Raw genomic sequence first — 20,855 nt, 5'->3', positions numbered from 1 at the left:
CCCGGCGTCCAGCGTGCTTGCCCTAACTACAATCCCAGCCCCGAGAGCAGGCCAGTCTATGAAGTAGATGGGGAGCTGTAAAGCCTTTTTAAAAGGGGCAATAAAAGTTTTGGGTTTCAGATCGTCTTACTGGAGAAGAGAATAACAGAGACAGGAAATTTCAGTAGCAGACACGACAAAGGCCACAGCACGCAGACTGCCCTTAGACAAAAACGCCTCCGCTTATGCAAACAGAGGATGGCCTGGCGGGGGGCACTGCCCCGTGCCGTGCCAGCCTCACACCAGCTGCGGGGAGGTGGAGTTGGCTGCTACAATAGCCTGTTTTGTTTACGTTGCTGTTAAGTGTTTAGAATACGTCTCCATGTTGGTGCTGCCCGCGGTGTGTGGCACTCTCCCCTAAGCTGGGCTCCTGCTATGTGTGCCAGGAGGGGGTGTGGTGTGTGCCCCAGCATGGGGCACAGGCGTGGGCAGGCCGGGGCCGGGGCGTGGGGCTGGGGCATGGCTGACCCTGGCATTGGGATGGGTGGGGCCCAGGCTGCTTCTGCTCCCAGGCTCAGGGAGGCTGTTGCTGGGTGTGTGCCCAGCCATCCCCCCAGAGTGGGCAATGATCCAGCTGTGGCAGCACATGGCCATTCAGCCACCAAGAGTCCTAGAGCTGCCCCATCCCTTTTGTGTCCAGCAGATACCCGTCCTATGCGGTAACCACCAGCCACATGGACAGGGCTGCCCGATCAAACAGAACACTCTGGGTTAAAACACGATGAATCATTTTTTGGTATAGGCATGTCTCGCAAGTATCTCTCCAGTAGCTCACGGGGCATGCTTACGCTGCATGATCATCTGCTATAGATCTGAAATTGAAACACAACTGGGCGTCCTGTATTTCATCTGCAATGCCACCCATGTGACTTTTTTTTTTTTTTTTTTTGTATTTTTAGTAGAGACGGGGTTTCACCGTGTTAGCCAGGATGGTCTTCATCTGACCTCGTGATCCGCGCACCTCAGCCTCCCAAAGTGCTCGGATTACAGGCATGAACCACCGCGCCTGGCCGGACCCATATGACTATTCAAATTTAAATTATTTAAAATGAGGATAACATTTAAAGATCCAGGTTCTGGGTTGCACCAGCCACGTTGCAAATGCCCAGGCACCAGGCGTGTTGGGCAGCCCAGAGCGTCCCCACCGCTAAAGCAAGTCCTCTCGGCCAGTGCTATCTGGGGACTCCTAGTGACATCTAGAACTACTTTTCCAAGCACTGGACTCACAGTCACTGGGTCTCCCAATCAGGGCTGGGGAGAGGGAGTTCTGGCTGGGGTGGCCTTGGAGGCCCTTTCTCAGATTCCAGGGACACGACGCCCTCGGGGCTGGCAGACATAGGGATTCAGAGGTGTTTGCATCTGCAGGCCATGAGATTTCTTTCTTGTTATCTTGCAGCATTGGGGTGACCATTCCGTGTGTCAAGGGAGCAGGATGGCCCCTCCCGGGTGCTCCCTACCTGGCTCCCTGGTCAGAGCCCCCAAGATGTCAAAGTGGGCCATGGTGCCTGAGGCCACGAGAGGGAGACACAGCTAGGGGGACTGGCAAGACCCTGGCACCGTCTCCCACCCAGCAGCCACTGTCCCGAGCTGTCTAACGTCTCTGGCCCTCGGCGTCCTTATTGGCAAAGTGGGCTCAGGACTGTGGCCTGGGGCCCCCGAGGGGTTGCCTGTGTAGGGGAGGGGGCTGCCCCTGTCGGGAGGGGTGAGGCTGGGCCTGGAGCCCGGGAGCCTACAGTGGTGGGCAGGGACTGAGGGCTGGAGCGCGCCTCCTAATTGTCCGTGACTTACAGACTTGGCCAGGCTCCGGACGGCCTTCGTAAATCGCTGCAGCGAGGAGCCTGCCAGTGTGGCCCTTCGCGCTTGGCAGGGCCCTCGCCGCCGCCCTACTCGGAGTGGCCTGCCGCCTCCAACTTTCCATGTGCTACTGCTGCTGCGGAGCGGGAAGGGGGGGTGCTGGCTGCTTGATGTGGTGGGGAGGGAGGTGGGGCGGCCACCGTGCAGGTGCCTGCTTCTGCAGGGATGTCCAGGGCTCTCCAGCTGCGGGGTCCCCAGAGCCTGCCCCCTACAATGCCTGGTGTGAGGCTCATGTGATCTCCACACGGGGCTAGAGGGGAAGACGCTGGTTCAAGGACACCCCGTCTTTTCACAGTGCGTGTAGCGTGTGTGTGTGTGTGGTGTATGAAGTGTGTACATGTGTGCACGTGTGTGTGTATGTGTAGTTTATGGAGTGTGTATGTGTGTGCACATGCGTGTCTGTATGTGTGGTGTATGTGGTGTATGGAGTGTGTATATATGTGCACATGTGTATGTGTGGTTTATGGAGCATGTACATGTGTGCACGTGGGTGTATATGTGGTGTGTGTGGTGTATGGAGTGTGTACATGTGTGCACGTGTGTGTGTGTACGTGTGGTGTGTGTGCACGCATGTGTGCACCTCCTCGGGTGGACTGGAAGCGCACAGAGGCAGCGCCATACCTGCCCCTGAACCCCAGGTCAGGGCATAGAAGTTGGGTGTCTTCAGCCCTATGATGGGGACACGTAGGACGTGTTCCTGCTCTCCTGTTGGGTGGATGGGCTTGGAGCCCTGGATGCTGGAGTCTTAGCTTGCTCATACCCTGATTGCTGGGGAGAGAGTGCCGGCCGCGGGCTGCTCTGCATTCAAAGACTCTGGGGCCAGGAAAGGGCTGAGCTTGGCTGTCCTCTATGCCTGCCTTTCGAGGCCAGGAGGGACGCCAGGTGAGGAAGGAGCAGGCCAGGGGCCCCTGAGACTTGGGGGGTGCCAGGCCGTCAGGGAGGGCAGCAGATGGGGCCGCCAGGCCAGGGTGTCAGAGCAACCATATGGGGGAGGGGCCTAGAGGGCCACCCTGTCCCCAGCCCAGGAGTGGAGCCAGCTCTCTCCCAGCCCTGGAGGCGAGCAGGGGGTGACTCTAGGACAAATAACCGCCCTCTTTCCATGGGCAGTGGACCTGGGCAACCACTCCCAAGCCGGTGGCACCGTCTGGAAACACAAACAGGCCCCAGACAGGTGTAAGTAACTTCCTGCCTGACAGATGGGCCCGGAATCGCTGGGTGCCGGGGGACGCAGGTTGTGAGGTGATGTCTGGGACCTGCTGCCGCCACCCCCGCAGTCCTTCACAGACAGCACCGCCCATCGCACAGCAGGGAGGCCCGGCCGAGGGAGCCCAGCATTTGGGCCCTGCAGCCTCTGCTCACAGGCACTGCACCCAAACCCATCACCTTTCCACGCTGGGGACGGCGTGCAGGGCTAAAAGCCAGCATGCGGGCGCTGAGGGCCAGAAGCGGAGCTCACACCTCCCACACCAACCACTCTAGAGGGGCAGCCCCCGCTCTGGGCCCTGAACAAGCGGCTGGGGTGGGAGGGATGACGCTTGGCTGAGTCTTGTTTTAAGGGTTAGGACGTATATAAAGTGTCTGGGACGCAGTGAGGTTGATACATTGAGGCACTTCTTACTGGTTATAGTTATGAAAGAGGCTTGATTCAGGGACCCAGTGGGAGGGGTGGGGCCGCAGTGGCCTGGGCCAGGGATCCAGCTGGCCCCACGGCCCCAGCTTCCTAAATGGGGTCGCTCGGAGCCTGAGGACACAGGACAGAGATGGTGATAGCAGTTTCCAGGAGAAAACTGAAGACATGAAAGCCCCCCCCGTCATGGCTGGCACCCGGCTGGGACTCCTGGGCTCCTGGCCAGCAGTGGGGTGGGCAGACGCCAGACCTAGGGCTCCACCAGACACGCCAATGGGTCGTGACAAGGCCTGGGAGGAGAACTTCTTATCTTTCCAGCTTGGTCCTGCGTACCCCGTCACAAGGGAATAAGCAGGTTCTTAAGAAGCATTTAGTGCAGCATGGTGGGCCCTTCACAGACCCCCGGGGACCTCTCAGGGTATGGAAGAGATGTTTCTCCTGGATGCTCCAGGGCAGGGAAGGACAGCAGGAGCTGCAGGAGGAGAAACTGTCTGGGACTCTGGCCGAGTGTGAGCTGGGGAGGGCAGGGGCTCAGAGCCGGGCTGGGCGCAGCATCACACACAAGCACAGCACAGGGTGGAGCAGTCCAGCTTGGCCGGGGCCCCCGGGGCTCCAGCCTTCTTGTTGACCTTGGGCAGCAGCAGAACAAAGGACATAGCCAGGGCACAGTGGTAGAAGCTGTGGACATAAGTGTAGTCCCAGTCCTGTGGGGGGCAAGCGGTCAGTCTGGGGCCTCAGCCCCCTCCCTGAGGCTCCTCCCTCTCCAAGACCCAGCAGAGCCCCTCGGGGCCCCCGCCTCTGCCAGGGCACTGGGACACCTGCAGGAAGCCTCCCCGACAGTCGTACTCACGGTGGCCTTTCTCTCCACCTAACCCCAGAGCAGTGAGGGCCTGTGCCATCCTCCAGGCTGCACTCCTTTCCTTCTTCCCCATCCCTTCTCTCTGCTGTCCTTCTCTTCCTCCATCCTTCTCTCCCTCCTGCCCTCCCTCCCTCTCTCCATCTCCCCCCCTTTTCTCTCCTTATCCTTCTTCCCCTGTTCCTCCCTCCCTCCTCCCCTTTCTCCCTCCTTCTTTCCCTGTCTCCTCCCCTCCCTCCCTCCCTCCTCCAGGTGTCGGGCACCTGCCCCAGGCGTCTCCCAGGCTGTGCTGCCGTCTGAGATGCCAGCTGTCTATAGGCGGCCAGCTTTGGTCTCTCTGTGACCTCCCGGTCCACACAGGCCATGGTGCTGGTGGTGCCGGGGACGGCATTGCCCCTGACATAGCCCTGGGAGGGGCTAGTGAGCAGGGACTAATACCTGACTTTGGCCTGGGGCTGTCAGAGTCCCCCCAACGTGGGCACAGCCCTGGTATCCCAGCTGAGCAGAGCCATGCCGAGTGGGCTCTGGGGCACAGGACACCTCCCCGCTGGGCTTGGTACCTCGAAGAAGAAGCGTAGCATCAGGGCCAGTGCCCCGAAGCAGAGGCCGGGGCCTATCTGCTGGGTGTAGACGCTCTTGTCTGGGTACAGGCCCTTCTTCTCCTTCATCTTCTGTAGCTGTGAGGACAGGAGGCCACAGCAAAGCTTTTAGGTCACGGCACTGGGGAACACCCCTCCCCAAACCAGCCCGAGAGCTGGCCCTGCACAGGCTCACCCCAGCCCTCTCCCAGCAGGAGAGGAGGCTCAGGAGCCTTCTGCCGCACCCAGCCTCCGATGGCTTCTGCTGGACAGGGCCCTTCACGATGCGACCCAGCAGAGACCCCAGCCTCGATGGCTGGGAAGGGAGCCTCTGGGCCATGTGCCCCACGAAGATCCCGCTGTCCTCCCGCCTCTCTGAGATGTGACAAGGCCACCCTTGCATGTCTCCTCCTCCCTGGAGGGGAGCCCCGGAGGGACTAGACTCCATGATTGCTCACCAAGGAAAGCACTGGAGTACTTGGGACCTGCCAGCCCAGTGCGGCCCATGGGGGTGGCACTTGTGGTGATCCCTGAGCCACGGACAAGCATCGTTTGCTTTCCTAGTTAAAGGACCTATCTCACTCTTCATTAGACAAACCTGGCCAGCACTGCTTGTCAGGTCCCAGAGCTTAGGAAGGCTCACGTGGGCATTTCCGCTTACAGAGGAGTTTGCATTCCAAGGAAGATGGGGGAAGTGTGGGGCCACATCGCTGGGACCGGCCTTGTGTTTTCTAGGCCACTTCATGTGGAGTCTATTTGGGATTTTCAAGGGCAGTTGTTTCCTGGAATGAGGGTGGATTTTTCTCCCTGAGCCTGGTCCCCTCCTGGGAGGGGCCGGGGAACGACAGCCTTGTGGGGGAGGAAGGAGGGAGGGTTGGGTGATGGCGGCCTCGGAGTGGGGCCAGGCCCATGGGGGTACACTCAGGAGGCTTTAGATTTCAGTGGGATAAACTGTTAGACACACAGCGTGTGGCACAAGCCCCTGGGGTTGGGGGCAGCACCCTTAACTGCACCCATTGCTGAGTGGCCTACGCGAAGAGCACAAAGAGCCTTATGCTGGGTCAGGTCAGGTTTTGCCACCCAGTGAATTATGAATTGATGCCAGGCTTTCCGTTTTCTGGAATTCCATTGCCAACAAGGAATTGAGCACCTGCAGTCGTGCAGTGGCCTGAAGACAGCTGGACCGTGTGATCCTGGGTGTGGTGATCAAGGCTGCCAGCCCACCTCTGGCCAGTCCTGCAGTGGTAACACCAGGGAGAAGAGAGGTGCCTGCCCTAGGTCACGCAGCGGGCCTGGCACTATTGAAAGGGTGCCATCACCCAACCCTCCCTCATTCTTCCTCCCGGGCTGCCATTGCCCAACCCCTCCCAAGAGGGGACAAGGCTCTGGGAGAAAAATCCACCCTCATTCCAGGAAACAATCGCCCTTGAAAATCCAAAATAAACTCCACACTAAATGGTCTAGAAAACAACAATTTGAGCCCCAGATGCGGGGAGGCGGGCGGCCCATCTTGGGCTCTTGTGGCTGGATCTGCAGCCTGAGGGCCTTGGCAGTCTCGTGGCTCTTGGTGGGAAACACACCAGTGAATTCTCTTCTGGCCAATTACAGTTCAGCCCAGTTCAGACCTGGCCAAGACCAGCGAGAGGAGCAACCTTCAGGGGCAGAAGGAGGCGAGAGGCGGGTAGCCAGGACCCAGGACCCCAGCACGCTGCTTCCTGCCACCCACCTTGGTCCAGGCCACTCGTGCCCAGCGCTCCCTCTCTCTGGGTCAGCCCAGGGTTAGCGCTGCTTCCTCAAGTTGCAGACAGAAAGCAGGTCCTCTGTCTCCTGCTCAAAAAGTCAAGTCCAGCCAGGCGTGGTGGCTCAGGCCTGTAATTCCAGCATTTTGGGAGACCAAGGCAGGCAGATTACCTGAGGTCAGGAGTTCAGGACCAGCTGGGCCAACGTGGTGAAACCCAATCTCTACTAGAAATATAAAAATTACTTGGGCATGATGGTGGGTGCCTGTAATCCCAGCTACTCGGGAAGCTGAGACAGGAGAATCTCTTGAACCTGGGAGGCGGAGGTTGCAGTGAGCCGAGATGGTGCCATTGCACTCCAGCCTGGGTGACAAGAGCGAAACTCCGTCTCAAAAAAAAAAAAAAAGTCAAGTCCTGGCCCCACCACTGCCCTGCCATGACGTCCTGTTAAGTTGCTGAGGCCTCCATGCCTTGGTTCCTTCATAGGCCAAATGGCAAATCAGTCCCGTGCTCCTTGGCTGTGGGGAGGTTTGGGACGGGCTTTGCAAGCTGCCCATCAGAACTCGATTGCTCTCCCCACAGCCGTGGGCCCTCCTGCACTGAGAGCTGCCCTCTGTCTTGCTGGGTGCCCTGCGGCCCTGGCCGGGGCTGGCAGTGTGGCTGGGCTGGACCAGGCCAGGTCCTCTCCTGGCACTTGAAGCTGGGACCCTGACACTTCAGGTGGCACTCCAAAGAGGTGAAATGCAGCAGAGGGATGTTCAGGCGGTGCCTGGGCTGCTGCAGGCCTGGAGGGCAGGCTCAGGCTGAAGCCTGCTGGCCCCTCAGGTCTGGGAGACCCCTGCAAGGGTGAGCTCCCTCCTGCTCTGGGGTCCCAGGAGATGCCCCGGGTCTATTCTGCCCTAAGATCCCTCTTTAGCTTGGGCGATTTTGAGTGGGGTTTGGTCCCTGAGCCGGGAGGGTCTTGGTAGGATGGAGAGAGCAGGGAGCACTGAAGACCACGTGAGGGCCTCATGGGTGCCAGAGCCTTGCTGCTCTGCAAGGGGCCGTCTGTGCTAGAAGGTCTGGCCCAGGCTGCCTCACTCTCATACTACACTCTCCCTCCTGGCTAGAGCCAAGCTCAAGGCTCACTCCCTCCAGGAAGTCTTCCCAGATTACCCCAGGCCATTTTCCAAGTTGATGTTGCATCTCTAAAGCAGTTGGTAGTAAGAGTGATGATGAGAGTGAAAATAAATAGCTCTTACGTGTGAAGCACATTGGAAGCCAGGCTCCACGCCAGGACTTCAGGTGCCTGATCTCAGTGAGTCTTTGAACCACCCCACGAGACAGGCAGGGGGCTGTAATGGCAACACCTGCTTTACGGGTAGGGGCATGGAAGTGAGAGGCTGGGTAACTTGGGCTCAGTCTAGAGCTGGTGAGTAGAGACAAGAGTCACACACAGTCTGCACAGCCGGAGCACCTCATGGCCATTTTCTGTGTGTTTTCGCTGAATTCCTACATCCACCCATTTGCCTATGACGGCAGGAGGTAAATGAAGATCCGAGGCAGGAGGAGTCAGACAGGGGAGAGGTGACGGGCCTCCTGGGTCCCCATTCATCGAGGCTCACGCAGTACGCACCCACTTTGCTGCAATGATGAGGATGGCAGTGCCGATGGGGCCTGAGTACACCCCGTAGCCCCAGCGGTCATGGTAGATCCGCACAGCAATGGTCAGGACGCCGAACATCACCAATGTTGACCTCTTGGGCTCGTCGAAGTCGGCCAGTGCTGGAGGGGCCAGGGAGACACTGGGGGAGGTGAGTGGGCTCTCTTGCTCCTCCTGGCTACCCCCCACCTCCCAGCCCCCAGGAGGCATCCTGTAGGTGCCCTCTCTCGGCGTCCCCTCAGCCAGCGAAACCCTGAGGCCCAGCCTGGTCATGGAGGGGTCTGAATTCCAGCCAGTTTGAGAGGACAGGCAGCCTGCTGCTTCCCCATGGACACAGAGACTTGGATTGTGCTTCCAGCACCTCGTTTTAATAAACAGACCACAGCTGGTTGTGGTGGCTCAGGTCTGCAATCCCAGTGCTTTGGGAGGCCGAGGCAGGAGGATCGTCTGAGACCAGGAGTTCAAGACCAGCCTGGGCAACACGGCGGGACCCCCATCTCCACAGAAAATTCGGTGGGTGTCGTGGTGCACGCCTGTCATCCCAGCCACTTGGGAGGCTGAGGTGGGAGGATGGCTTGAGGCTGTGAGTTCGAGGCTGCAGTGAGCCGTGTTTGTGCCACTGCACTCTGGCCTCAGTGACAGAGTGAGACCCTGTGGCTAAATAGATCGAATCTATCCCATAGGATCACAGGACAAAGACACTAAGATTCAAGAGAAGAAATGAAGCCCCTCACAGGCCCGGTTAGATGGCAAGGAGCCTTAAGGTCATGGAGACCTTGCCACAGACAGCAGTTAAGTGGAAAAAAACATGGTGGGACTGGGGGCTTATGAACAGTCCTGTCTTCCAGGCTGGATATCACCCGTGTGTGGATGTTTGTATGACAGTCTGGGAAGCCAACCCCCTAAGCAGTGAACAGCGGTCCTCCCAGGGAAGGAGCGACGGGAGGGAGCACTTTCACTTTTTCCTTTGTATGCCTCTGCTGTTGAAATGTGTCACAACAAGCTTTTACTAAATGAGTCATGTTAAAAGGATATCAAAAATCAGCATCAAGGCATTTAAGAGGTGCACAACCCTGAAACCCGGACAAGGGAAGAGGTTCCTGGGGCTGCGAGTGAGTGGGGATGGAGGGCTGCAGCGGGACTGGTTTGAGGGGGGGCGTGTGGACACTGGGGAGCTGGTCCTTGTCCTCAAGGCTTGTCTGCAGGGGCTGACCACTCACCCATCAGCGAGACCCACATGCTCAGGGCTGTCCCGTAGACACTGAAATATTCCAGGATGTCGTGACGCATGAAGCACAGCACAGACAAGCCGGGTCCATTGCAGGCGTGGTGGAGCTGCCGGAAAACCCACAGGTGGTCACAGCACAAAGAGGCCAGGGCTGGTCCCCGAGCCACGGCCCCCAGAGTGCCAGGTCACTTGCCGGCTGCGAGAAGTCACTTCGGCGAGTCACTTAATGACTGTGTGCCTCAGTCTTCCCATCTGAAAAATGGGGGTACTGCCGAGCACTCCCGCAGACGGTCCTGTGGGGATTAAGTGGCACATGCCAGCAAGGTGTTTAGGGGCTGGGGTGTGCCAAGGGTTCACTCAGTGTCACCTCAGCAGAATTCGCTCATCTGCACTGGCAGGACTGGGCGGAGACTGAGTGGTCACTCAGGTGAAGCCCGCTTAGGTGGGGCGGTCTCCGGGGGGGACCCTACACGGCTCTCCCTGGACCTTCAGCATCTGTGCTTCCTTGAAGCACACAGCTGCGTGTTCACTCGCCAATCTTTGGATGTGAGGCCAGAGCCTCTCTGGGGGCTCCTTTGCTCTTCGGGGGCTCCTGGGGCCTTCTCTTGCACAAATTACCCCTCTGATGACTGGTCTACACTGCAGCAGTGTTCTCAGGCTTGAGGGGGCATCTGAACGCCTGGGGCCTTGTTTAGACACAGGTTGCTGAGCCCTGCCTGAGGGTTGCTGACTAGGGAGGGCTGGGTTGGGTAGAAAACGTGCATTTTGAACACATTCCCCGTGGCCCTGCTGCGGCTGGCAGGGCCCACACTGAGAGCCGGGCTGCAGCTCCTGGTTTCTGTTGCCTTAACGTGGACGAAGATCTCTGAGACCCCCTCGCAGAAGCTGAACACAGCCCCCTAGGCTCGTCCATCTCTGCCCTTTACTGTCGTAGTCGCCTCCCCAACACCGACTTTCATGGCAATTTTTAAGGCAAAAGTCTTATAGGGAGTGTTTTCAAAGCAGTCAACTACTTTTCTACGGAAAACAACTCTGTCTCCTTTTGCATTCGCATTTCATCATTTTAGGTAATATTTAATTACATGACATAATTATTTTGACAGGTTCAACTGGCACAAACAAGCTTGGGAACCAGCACGGTGGACTCTTGGTCAGCCCAGCTCAGCGGGAGGAGCAGGCGTGCTGGAAAGCAGCCCGTGTCTGGAGGCGACAGGGACAGCACAGAGGGAGCGGGGGCCCTGGGTGATCTGGGGGGGCAGGCAAGTCGGGGTCAAAGTGGAGTGCTTCTACCGATGGCAATTGTACACGGCCTAAAGTGAAGGTGCACCTAGGAGGCATTAATAGAGATCCACCATCTAAAATGAGGGAGGAGGCGGTCCTGCTCCTCTCTGTTCTTGTCAGGTTCATCCAGAAGACTATGCCGAGCTCTGTGTGGTGCACCTTTCTTGAAGTGAGACTGGCAAAGACGCGGCTAGAGGAGGGTGACCAGCGGTGGACATGACTGTTTACCTTGGGGACAGGGAAGCTTCAGGAGGGGCCTGATCAAGGTGCTTACACTCCTGTGGGAAAGAGGAACGAGGAGGACTCCGGCCCTAGGCTGTTCTCCTGTTCTCCTGGCTTCTTCCCATCCCCCACCCCAGCCCCATCACCTGCTGTCTGTGCGCCTCGATGTAGCACAGGTCATCATGTGTGATTAAGGCATTCACTGTGAGATTCTGATAAGGCCTGTACCCTTGCCCTGTACGGAGCAGGAATGGCTCTGTCTGGTCCCAGCTGCGTGGACGCCTCCCAGCATAGAGTGCTTGCTGCATGTGTTCAGGGAGGGGGACGCCAGGCTCTGAGAAGTCTAAAGGAGAGCCAGCTTACCCTGGGGGCCCAGAGCCTCTGCCACTAGGCCCTTGGCTCCTCCCGATGGTGGGAACTTAGCTCTGTTCGACAGGTGGGGAAAGTGAACTTCAGAGCAGCACTGCCTACCCAAAGAGGTGAAACAGAGCAGTGCTTGGCACCTGGCCACTTCCTCCCATCCTGCAGTGCAGGGGACAGACCTGGCCCAGCCGGGGCACTGGTGGGGCGGGTGCGGCTGGGGGCCTGGTGGGTCAGAGCTCAGCTCGGGAGTCTGACTTTGCAGATGCTCCTAGTGGGAGCTCAGGTGAGTGGCTGTCGGGGGGGCCTCCTCTGTTGTGTGGGGACGAGCACACCGTCTCCGTGGGGTTTGCACCCATAGCAAGGCGTCCGGCACAGAGATGGAGACTGTCGCGGGAGGGGCCTGACTAGAAGGGAAGGGATGCCATGTGGGCGGCAGAACTTTGGGAGGGACGGAGTGTGGCTTTGAGTTCGGAGGACATTTGTCCAAGAGGCAGCTGCCCCTGCCACTCGGGGTGGGGCAGGGTGGGGCCTCTGAGATCAGTGCAGAGGCAGCTGTGGGGCCAGCCTAGGCCCAGGCATGGAGGCGTAGCCTGGCGGGTGCTTGTGGTTTGCTGGGCTAGGTCTAACAGGAGCCTTGAGAACAAGACCCCAGCTTTTCTCCCTGCGCTAAGGCCCTGGGACCTGCAGAGAAATCCTGGCTCTGCTCTGGGCCTCGGTCTCTCATCTGTCCAAGAGGCTTCCCAGCCCTAGCCCAGGCTGGAGTCCCAGAGGAGCGAATGCAGTGGCATTTGGGTGAGTTGGGAGCTCTGGAGAGCTTGATGCTCACAGTGGCACAAGTGACTCTGCCTCTCTGGGATTTGGTTTCTTCGTCTGCCAAATGGGAATCAAGATCTTAGGCTTGTGGGGAAGGTGAAAAGGCTGAATCAGACTGTGCACAGAGCGCCTAGCCCAGTCCCCCACCCTGAGTGCTGGCTCTGGAGGTGGAGTCAGAAGCTCCAGGGCATCTGGTTCCACAAAGGACCCAGCCTGTCCCAGGCCACTGTCACCCTTGGGAGTGGCACACACTGGAGGGGATGCCTTGCTCCCAGCGCCCCCCCACACACACTCAGCTTCTGCCATTGCAGGCAAAATCGGACTTGACCAATTCAGGATACAAGCATAACATGTGAATACATGCTTGCAAACACGTGTGAGCTCACGGGCCTCACCCGCTCAGGACTGCTGTGTGCACTCACATGCACTTGGCATTCTTGCCCATAGAGGCCCTGCTGCTGGAGAAGGAGGCTGTCTGGGGAGAGGAGGTGGAGTTTTCACAGGTTGGGCCCAGCACTGCCCCAAGGAGGCTAGTGGGACGCCTGCCTCCCCAGAGCAGGTGTCGTGCTGGGAATTGGGCTGTCAGTGAAGGAGGGGTCTGATGGAAGGTGAGCAAGGAAGGCTTCGGGAGAGCAAGAGGTGGGGCACCACTTGTGGGAGTCCAGCAGTGAGGGCATGTTAGTGGAGAGAGTCAGAAAGACCCAGAGGCAGGAAGGCAGGGGGTACTGAGACACATAAATGATGGCTGAATGGAGAGATGCTAATAGACAAATAGGTCACAGGTAGATGGCTGGGTAGATATAGAGATAGATGGAGAGAGAGAGAGAGAGAGAAGCTGGAGAGGTGAATAGCTAAAGCCAGAGAGACACATGGAGAGTCAGGGGACTAAAATCAGTGAGGGTGGGATTAAGAGCTTTAGAGAGAGTGAATTCCATGGGGATCGAGTTCCAGAAATCAAAAGAAAACCAGACAAAGAAAGGAAAAAAAGAGAAACAGAGAAAACTAGACACAGAAAACCAATATGAGAAACACAGAGTGAAAGAGACCCAGAGAGAGAGAGAGAGAGAGAGAGAAGAGAAGACAGGGGAGACAGGGGTCCCAGAAACAGCAACTTCAGAAGCAAGGACAGATGGGGTTCCGGGTGCTCCACTGAAAGCTGGATAAAATCACCCAATGACAGGTACCAGGAAACAGAGAGCCAGAGAGAGAGCGAGCGGAGCCAGCCAGCCAGCCAGACATATAAATAGAAAGAGAAAGACGGACCCACAGAGAGAGAAGTAGGCCCCAGAAGAGGGAGAGAGCAGCAGGCCCTCCTGAACCAGGGCAGCTCCAGGATTCTGGAATCAGACTCACTCACCCAGGCCTTCACACTCCCTAAACCCCGCAGACCCCTTCCCAGGCCTGGCTTGCCCCATTCATCTCTGCTCCATCGTGGCCTATGGGTAGAGCTGGAAGAGAGGTGGGGAGGGGAGGTGGCCCCATGGGCAGCTGTAGGGGCGTTGATTAGCAGCTGAGAAAAGGGGCACCCTGGAAGGGTTTATCCTCAACTCAGTGGCCCTGCTCCCCCCTGGGCTTGGTCTCACAGAGGCAGTGATCCCAGAGCAACTTCCTGGCACAGATGGGAAAACTGAGGTCCAGAGAGGGGAAAGGACTCCCCTAGTCCTCTCTCTTCAGTCTCCAGACCCCACCTGGGCTTGCTGTTTCATTTTCAAATCACTTCTGCTCATCACCCAATACAAGAACACTGTGGACAGAGAGCCTCTCCTCTATCTCCAGGACGGGGCCTGTGCAGGTCTTCCTCCCAGCCCCCAGACTCACCGCCACGAAGAACAGGGTGAAGAGGTAGACCATGGCCTCCATGTGGAACTGCCTCTTGGCCGCGATGCTGACAGTGGGGAGGAAGGCCAGGCTGCTGAGGGTGGGCAGGAGCAGCTTGGCCACCAGCGTCCCCATGGGCCGGGAGGAAAGCACTGGCTGGGGCAGGGAGGGTGCTGGCGTCCCGGGTCCCCAGCACAGGAGCACGAAGTGGGAAGGCCAGCTCCCTTTGGGCAGGGCTCTGATGGCAGCTGCGGGGAGCGCCCACAAGAGGGTTTAAATGCCCTGGACGGAGGCGGGGACGTGTGTGCACATGTCGAGTAACACACGGAGAGGGCCAACAGCTGACATGCCACGTGACCAGCACTTGTCTCTGATTTTTCTTTTCTTTTTTTGAGATGGAGTCTCGCCCTGTCACCCAGGCTGGAGTGCAGTGGTGTGATCTCAGCTCACTGCAACCTCCACCTTCCGGGTTCAAGAGATTCTCCTGCCTTAGCCTTTGGAATAGGTGGGATGACGGGTGCCTGCCATCACACCCAGCTAATTTTTGTATTTTTAGTAGAGACAGGGTTTCACCATGTTGGCCAGGCTGGTCTCAAACTCCTGACCTCAGGTGATCCGCCCACCTCGGCCTCCCAAAGTGTTGGGATTGCAGGCGTGAGCCACCGTGCCTGGCCTTTTTTTTTTTTTTTTTTTTTTGCCAGAGGAGTTCATTCAAGGATTCAGGGAGACCATATTTCTTTTCTCTGAGGCAACAACCTTGGGGAAATGTCCCCAACAGGACAATCCCTGCCTTCGAGACATTTTCCATCCGATCCTCCCCCCAGAATGAGAAGCCTGGTGGATGCTGCTGCTTGAGTCACGCGTCCATGGGTGGCCTGAGGTGAGAGAACACAAGATTTCCCCAATTCTAATCCTTAAAAGGACCTTGTAGATAAATCTCCCAACTTACCAGCCCACATATACTTCTCACTCGCCAGCTCTTGCCCCACACAGGTTTCCTTGGTGGCCAGACTAATGAAACTAACATTCTTTTCTACTTGGTTACACTGTTTCACATTGTAAGTAAACAACCTGGGGCCATCTCTTTTAGTGTTCCAAGCACCAGGCCCTTGCTTGCCCTCTCGGTGTTTCTTCCCTCGTCTATTGACAACAGCTCTTTGGCTGGCCCTCCGGAAATTACCTTCCCTCGTTGTAAGAGGTCTTGCGGGAGCTGTCTGGCAGGGTGCCCCCTATCCCCTGGCCAAGGAATGATGGGTGTGTGTGGTCTGAGCTACCCAGGCAGACTCTCTTTCCCTGGATTGATTGATTGATTCGTTGTTAGCAAAAGAACAGCTTTTACTTCCATTCTCTTTTTTCATTGTGATGTAATTCACATCGGACAAAATGCACAGATTTTACCTGTATAGTCTGATGAAAATGCACCATTGTAACCAGCACAGTGTCCGTCCTCACCACCCAGGATGTTGTCTTGAGCCCTTTCCAGTGAGCCCCCTGCAGAGGCAGCCACTGGTATGATTTCTGCCCCCGTACCTGACTGCCTGTCCTAGAACTCCTACAAATGGACCATGGACTCATTTGGTTCTGGCTTCTTTTGCTCACAATGTCATGTCTGTGCGATTTGTCCCTGTCCTACTGGCGGACGGTCCCTTCAGTTGCTGCTGGGTGGTGTCCAGTGTAGTATTCCTGCACCTTTGTTCTCCTGGAAATTAGAATCTGGGGACAGCAAGACCACAGACCGTCTCAGCACTGGCCCCTCCAAGAGAGGCTGCTGGGCCAGTTCTGCCTTGTGAGGCCCGGCTGTTCCACCTTTTCCCCCATGTGGGAGCTCCCACAGACCTTTCCAGAAATCTCTCTTAAGTTGGCTGGAGCCCATTTCTGCTGTTTGCAATGAAACGTCTGACTTGATATGTCTCATTCTCCTGCTTAAGACTCTTCTGAGGCGTCCACAGCCCGAAGGGTGAAGTCCAAGTGCTCACAGAGACCACCAGGCCATCGGCCCAGACCCGGTCCCCCAGCCCCCACGCACACTCTCAGACGCTGCCTCCTCTCCTCCCAGCCTCCCACCTCCCCTGCAGGGAGGCACTTCCTGCCCCGCCTGTTCTGGTTAATGCCTCGCTCCCTCTGCCTGCAGCCTAGACAGCCTGTCTGTGGGGAAGGCTTCTGTGACGAACAGCACCCGCCCCCCACCGCCCCACAAGGAAAGCTGAGGGGCTCTGAGCAGTGCCCTGCATGCCATGTCGTTCCTGACCTAGCACCCGCCACCTTGGCCGAGATGTTGGTGTTGGGTTGTCTGGGCTGTGGCCCCCTTGGACTACAGGATCCAGGGCCCAGGGCTCTGGCTGGCTGGCTCCCTGCCCCACCCCCGACGCCCAAGCCTGGCACATGGTGGTGTTCAGCACACACTGGCTGAATGAATGACTTTGTTAAAAGAATGAATGAAAGTCCAAGGAGGCGGGGCTGCCGCACGCTTCAGTCTGGCCTCTGAGGAGCCCAGTTCCCTCTCCAAATGGGAAAACCAGGCCTGCTGTGTGTGCGGCTCTGGTGGGAGGCCCACGATCCCCTGTGAATCTGTCAGGGCAGGAGCCCTGATCCTCCTTGATCCTCACCTCTCAACCCCTCGGCTCCCGCTCAGACTGGGCCCCTGTCCCCAGCCCCTAGCCCAGCTTTCAGTGAGAGTGGAAAAGAGTGGTGAGGAAATACAATTCAAAGTCAGGTGCTATAAGAGGCAGTGGAGGAGAGGGCTCCCTGGAGCCATAAACCCCGCTCGAAAGCAGGAAAACATTCCACAGTTGGTTTTGTGCATGAGTGTGTGTGTGTGTTTTTTTGCAGCTGTAAACTCCAGGGCCAGGGCTGTAAGCTTGGGGAAGGGAAAAAGCGAAGGGGGAGGAGGTGGAGAAGGGAGCGGAGCCGCACATGTGTTGCAGCGATTAAGGAGAATGGGGGCCGGGAGGGACGTCCCAAAGGGAGGAGACAGGTGGCTGGGCCTGGGGCAGCCCGTGGAGCCCCTGCAGAAAGGCTGGAACGTGAGCTGCCCTCTGAGGGAGGCAGTGGAGTGCAGAACGGAGGTGGAGGCGGGGGCGGGCTGTGTGTGGCTCCGGTCCGAGCCCTGGCCGCCTGGACGCAGACCAGCTGGCTTTGGGGAAGGCGTCCAGCTCTGAACAGGACTGAAATGACCCTCGGTTCTCCCTGGAGCAGGGGAAGCGATTGGCCTGGAGAGCTGGGAGAGGGGGAGGCAGAGTGGAAAAGCCAGACCGGCTGCTCTTGGGGGTGTCGCTGCCCCAGGAGACACAGGGTGGGGGGCGCAGGACTAGGCCAGGCCGGAAGCTGCTCAACCTGGGCAGGCTCTGAGCCAGCACAGACGTGAGCTGGCACCCCTGGTCCTTCTCACCTCGAAGCGTCCCGTGGCCCCTGCCTGCCAGCCCACCATTCAGGAGTCCCCGGCATCCACCCCACTCTCCACCTGCTCTGGGCTTCAGCCAAACCAGATTCCCACAGCCACATGCCCTCCAGACTCTGGGCCTCTGCATGGCCTTCTGCCAGGAGACCCTCCCCTGGTTCCCTGTGTAGCCTCAGCTTCTCCTGACCCCCCAGAAGGGTGTGGGCTCTCCCTGCTCAGAATCCCCACGGCACTGAGTGTGTCTTGAAAACCAATCATGTCCACGGATGGACGGTTGGTCAGCGCTGGCCATGTACCAAGGACTCTTCATATCTGTCTGGTTGGGCTCTTCCAGCAGCCAGGAGGTGGGGTGGAGGCCTCTGTTCTCCCCATTTTACAGAGGAAGAGACTGAGGCCCAGGGAGCGGCAGCAGCCCTCCTCTGCCCAGCAGATGGCAGGCCCCGGTGGGCTCCAGGGGGCTGGTCCTGGGCCACGCTGTGGAGCGGGGTTGCCCCGCACTCCCCTTCCCTTGCCTCCACAGCCGCAGGAGCGCCCCTGCTTTATAGAGGCGCTGAAATGCCTGGAATGCCAGGCAGCTCTCGCCTCCCAACAGCTGTCTGTCTGCCCGGCCCAGGAGGGCTGGCTGGCTGCTGCATTTGCGTCCTCTACATTTTGAACACCTGACCTACTGCACTGGGTCACCCCAGAGCACAGCAGTCCTGTGCCTGGGCTCTCCATGGGGCCCATGGAGGCTCCCCCACAACTGTTGGGAGTGGCAGGGCTTTGCGGCTTTCTGCCTGCTCCTCGGGGTCCCCATGCCTGTCTGGACTGCCACCCAGGGTCCTCCCCTGCGCAGCGTGACATGGCTCCGCATGTGCCTCTGCGGCCAGGGCTGCGATGAGCAATCCGATATTGTCCTCAGCTGCAGGCTGAAGATGAGCAGCGCACTACCCCCAGCTTCTGAACACCTGCCAAGTGAGCCAGGCGGAGTGCTCGGCCCATCCTAGCTCTGGGACCTCTGCGTGCCCTTGGCCCTGGGAGCCTCAGTGTCCTCGTCTGCAGGATGGAGCTTGGGGGGGTGGGGTGCTACCTCCCAAGGTTGCTGCAGGGGTTGAAGAATGCACAAATGTGAACAGCTCAGCTGCCAGCCCGGCCTCTGGCAAGGGCTCTCTAATGTCTGTTCTGTGAACCAGGGACTCCTCACCCTCTGAAGTGGGGAGACCCATCTTCCATTTACAGAGACCCAGAAACTGGGAGAGGGGTTGGGGCTCGAACCTGGGCTTGCCTGAACTGCACATCTGTTACCTGCTCCCCTCTGCAGGGCTGTGGGATGGTGCCTGGCAAGTGCCACTCACTGAGTGTGACTGAGAGGGGACAGCCACACCTGGGTCAGCGGCAGCCCCAGCCCACAGTTTCTTCTGGGGACCTGAGAATTCAGCTCCTGGGACCCAGCCTGCCCTTGGGGACGAGACTTGTGGCAGGGTTGTAGCCGGTGGGGATACTGTCAGGGAGCTCTTGTGGGCAGGAGGCTTTTGCAGGCTTGCTGGGAAGCCTTTCATCTTTGCTGTGCTTCCTCCCAGAGGTGTCTCCCAGACGGCAGGGCTCTGCCTGACCCCAGGCCACAGCCACACCAGGGCTGCTCAGGTCCCTATCCCTGCTCCAGATCTGGAGACAGAGGAGCCTCTTTCTCCTAGAGTCTCAGACCAGGAGTAGCCTAAGCAGACTCTGTTCACCATAGGCATGAGCTACCCCAACTCGAGCTTTCAGCGTTGGCCTAAGAGAAAACGCCAGTGCTCCTGGCTGAGAAAGAAGGAGGAAGAGGAGGAGGAGAAACAAAGTTGTGTGGTCCGGCACCAGCTGGTCACCCCTGAGGGCTGCAGTCCCCTCCTCAGGGCAGGCTCTGATCGGGGGCATAGGGGTACCACCCAGGGATGTCCATTCTCCACCCGTGGGCTGAGCCACAGCAGGGTTGATGTTGGCAGGGAGCACTCCCAGAGGGGAATCGGAGTCCTGTGTGTGTGCTGGGAGGACGGAGAGCAGGCCAGCCCAGACCCACACCTCTCAGTGAACCAAAGGCTGCTCCTGCCCCCTTTGCAGGCCCTGCATCCCTGTTGGTCCCAGCCTGTTGTCTGCCCCAGCTTGCCTCACTACATGGAAACTTGCCCCTCTTGGGCACCACATCCCGGGCTTGGCTCTCTTGCCCCTTGCAGGGAAAGGAGAAGCTGAGTCAGGGCTCGCAAGGCCCTGGGCTCCAGGAATAGCAGTGGAGGCCATCGGGGAGGGTCCCGCTGCTGGCCCTGGTGGGCAGGCTGAGCACGTCCTGCTGCTCTGGGCTCTCCTGGGACCCAGGTGCACCCCATCCTGGACCAATGACAGGCACCCCATCCTAGCCCCAGACATCTCACAGGCACACTGAAGAGACAATCTGAGAAAGTTGGCCAGGCTGAGAAAGTCCACTTGGACTCAGGCGGGGTCCAAGCCTTGGCCTCAGCTTCCTTCTCTGTCTGGGCGTGGCAGTGTTACCCGATGTGGCATTGTCAGGATGGAGGATGACAGCAGAGTAGACACTGGCCCAGGGCTGTCTTTTGGGCTCAGAGCAAAGCACGTGCAGCCCTTCCCTTCTCTACCACCATCCCAGGCCCTTCTCCCGTATGGACTCATTTCAGCCTCACAAGAGTACAGCATGGGGAGTGCCTTATCACCCTCACTTTACAGGTGAGGAAGCTGAGGCACAGAGAATTTTCTGCCCTCGCCCAAAGTCACCCAGCTGGAGAGAGACGGAGTCAGGATTTGAACCCAGGGAGCCTGGCTCCAGGCACTCACGTGTGAGGCTGCTGTTGCTGTGCTATTGGAAGAGCTGCTGCTTCCTATGCTGAACCTCCACGCTAAGCCTCTAAGACGGGGCCCTTCTGAGTGTTGGGATCCAAGGCCCTGGGTTTCCTGCGTTACCTGGCTGTGACACCAGTGGCTGCCCACCCCTGGTCACTGTGGGTGGCATGGGAGAAAGAGCTCACTGGCTGGGTGACGTCCTCCTGCCCCCAGCAGATGTCCCTGACATGGGGCATCTCTGGAGGTCATGGCCATGTGTGAGCAGAGCCCAAGGGGCTGCTGGGGGCTGGGGTTCTTCCAGCCCACCAGCTTTCAGATGATCCTTCCAGGAGTCCTGGTGCCCAGAAGGGGCCTCAGGGCTGCTGGGGAGAAGAGGAGAGGCAGGAGCCCCCACCTCTACTTTTGTCTCAGCTGTCTCTTGAGTGTGCCTGTGAGATATCTGGGGCTAAAAAAGGACCTTGACCTTGTGCAACAGACCAGGAAACCCGGCCTGTCAGGGACAAGTGGCCTGAAGTGACCTCGCCAGCCAGTGGTCGTGCATGGACCTGGGACTAGCCAGGGAAGGCGGGGGAGGTTCTTCCCATATGTCC

The 20,855-nt window shown here is 58.5% G+C and overlaps 1 protein-coding gene across 1 annotated transcript; it reads right to left on the bottom strand.

The window, feature by feature from the left end:
• Positions 1–4,007: 4,007 nt before the first annotated feature.
• Positions 4,008–14,352, bottom strand: MYMK (myomaker, myoblast fusion factor). The gene is made up of 5 exons (XM_055270475.2): positions 14,061–14,352; positions 9,556–9,670; positions 8,309–8,457; positions 4,937–5,053; positions 4,008–4,224 (listed from the first exon to the last, which is right to left on the bottom strand). The coding sequence occupies exons 1-5, from the start codon at positions 14,193–14,195 to the stop codon at positions 4,075–4,077; spliced, it is 666 nt and encodes a 221-aa protein (XP_055126450.1). The 5' UTR covers positions 14,196–14,352; the 3' UTR covers positions 4,008–4,074.
• Positions 14,353–20,855: the final 6,503 nt, after the last annotated feature.

This window comes from Symphalangus syndactylus, chromosome 3 (assembly GCF_028878055.3).
Source record: "Symphalangus syndactylus isolate Jambi chromosome 3, NHGRI_mSymSyn1-v2.1_pri, whole genome shotgun sequence".
NCBI lineage: Eukaryota > Metazoa > Chordata > Mammalia > Primates > Hylobatidae > Symphalangus > Symphalangus syndactylus.
The sequence above is the reverse complement of the archived record's forward strand: the minus strand, read 5'-3'. Positions and strand labels throughout refer to the sequence as shown.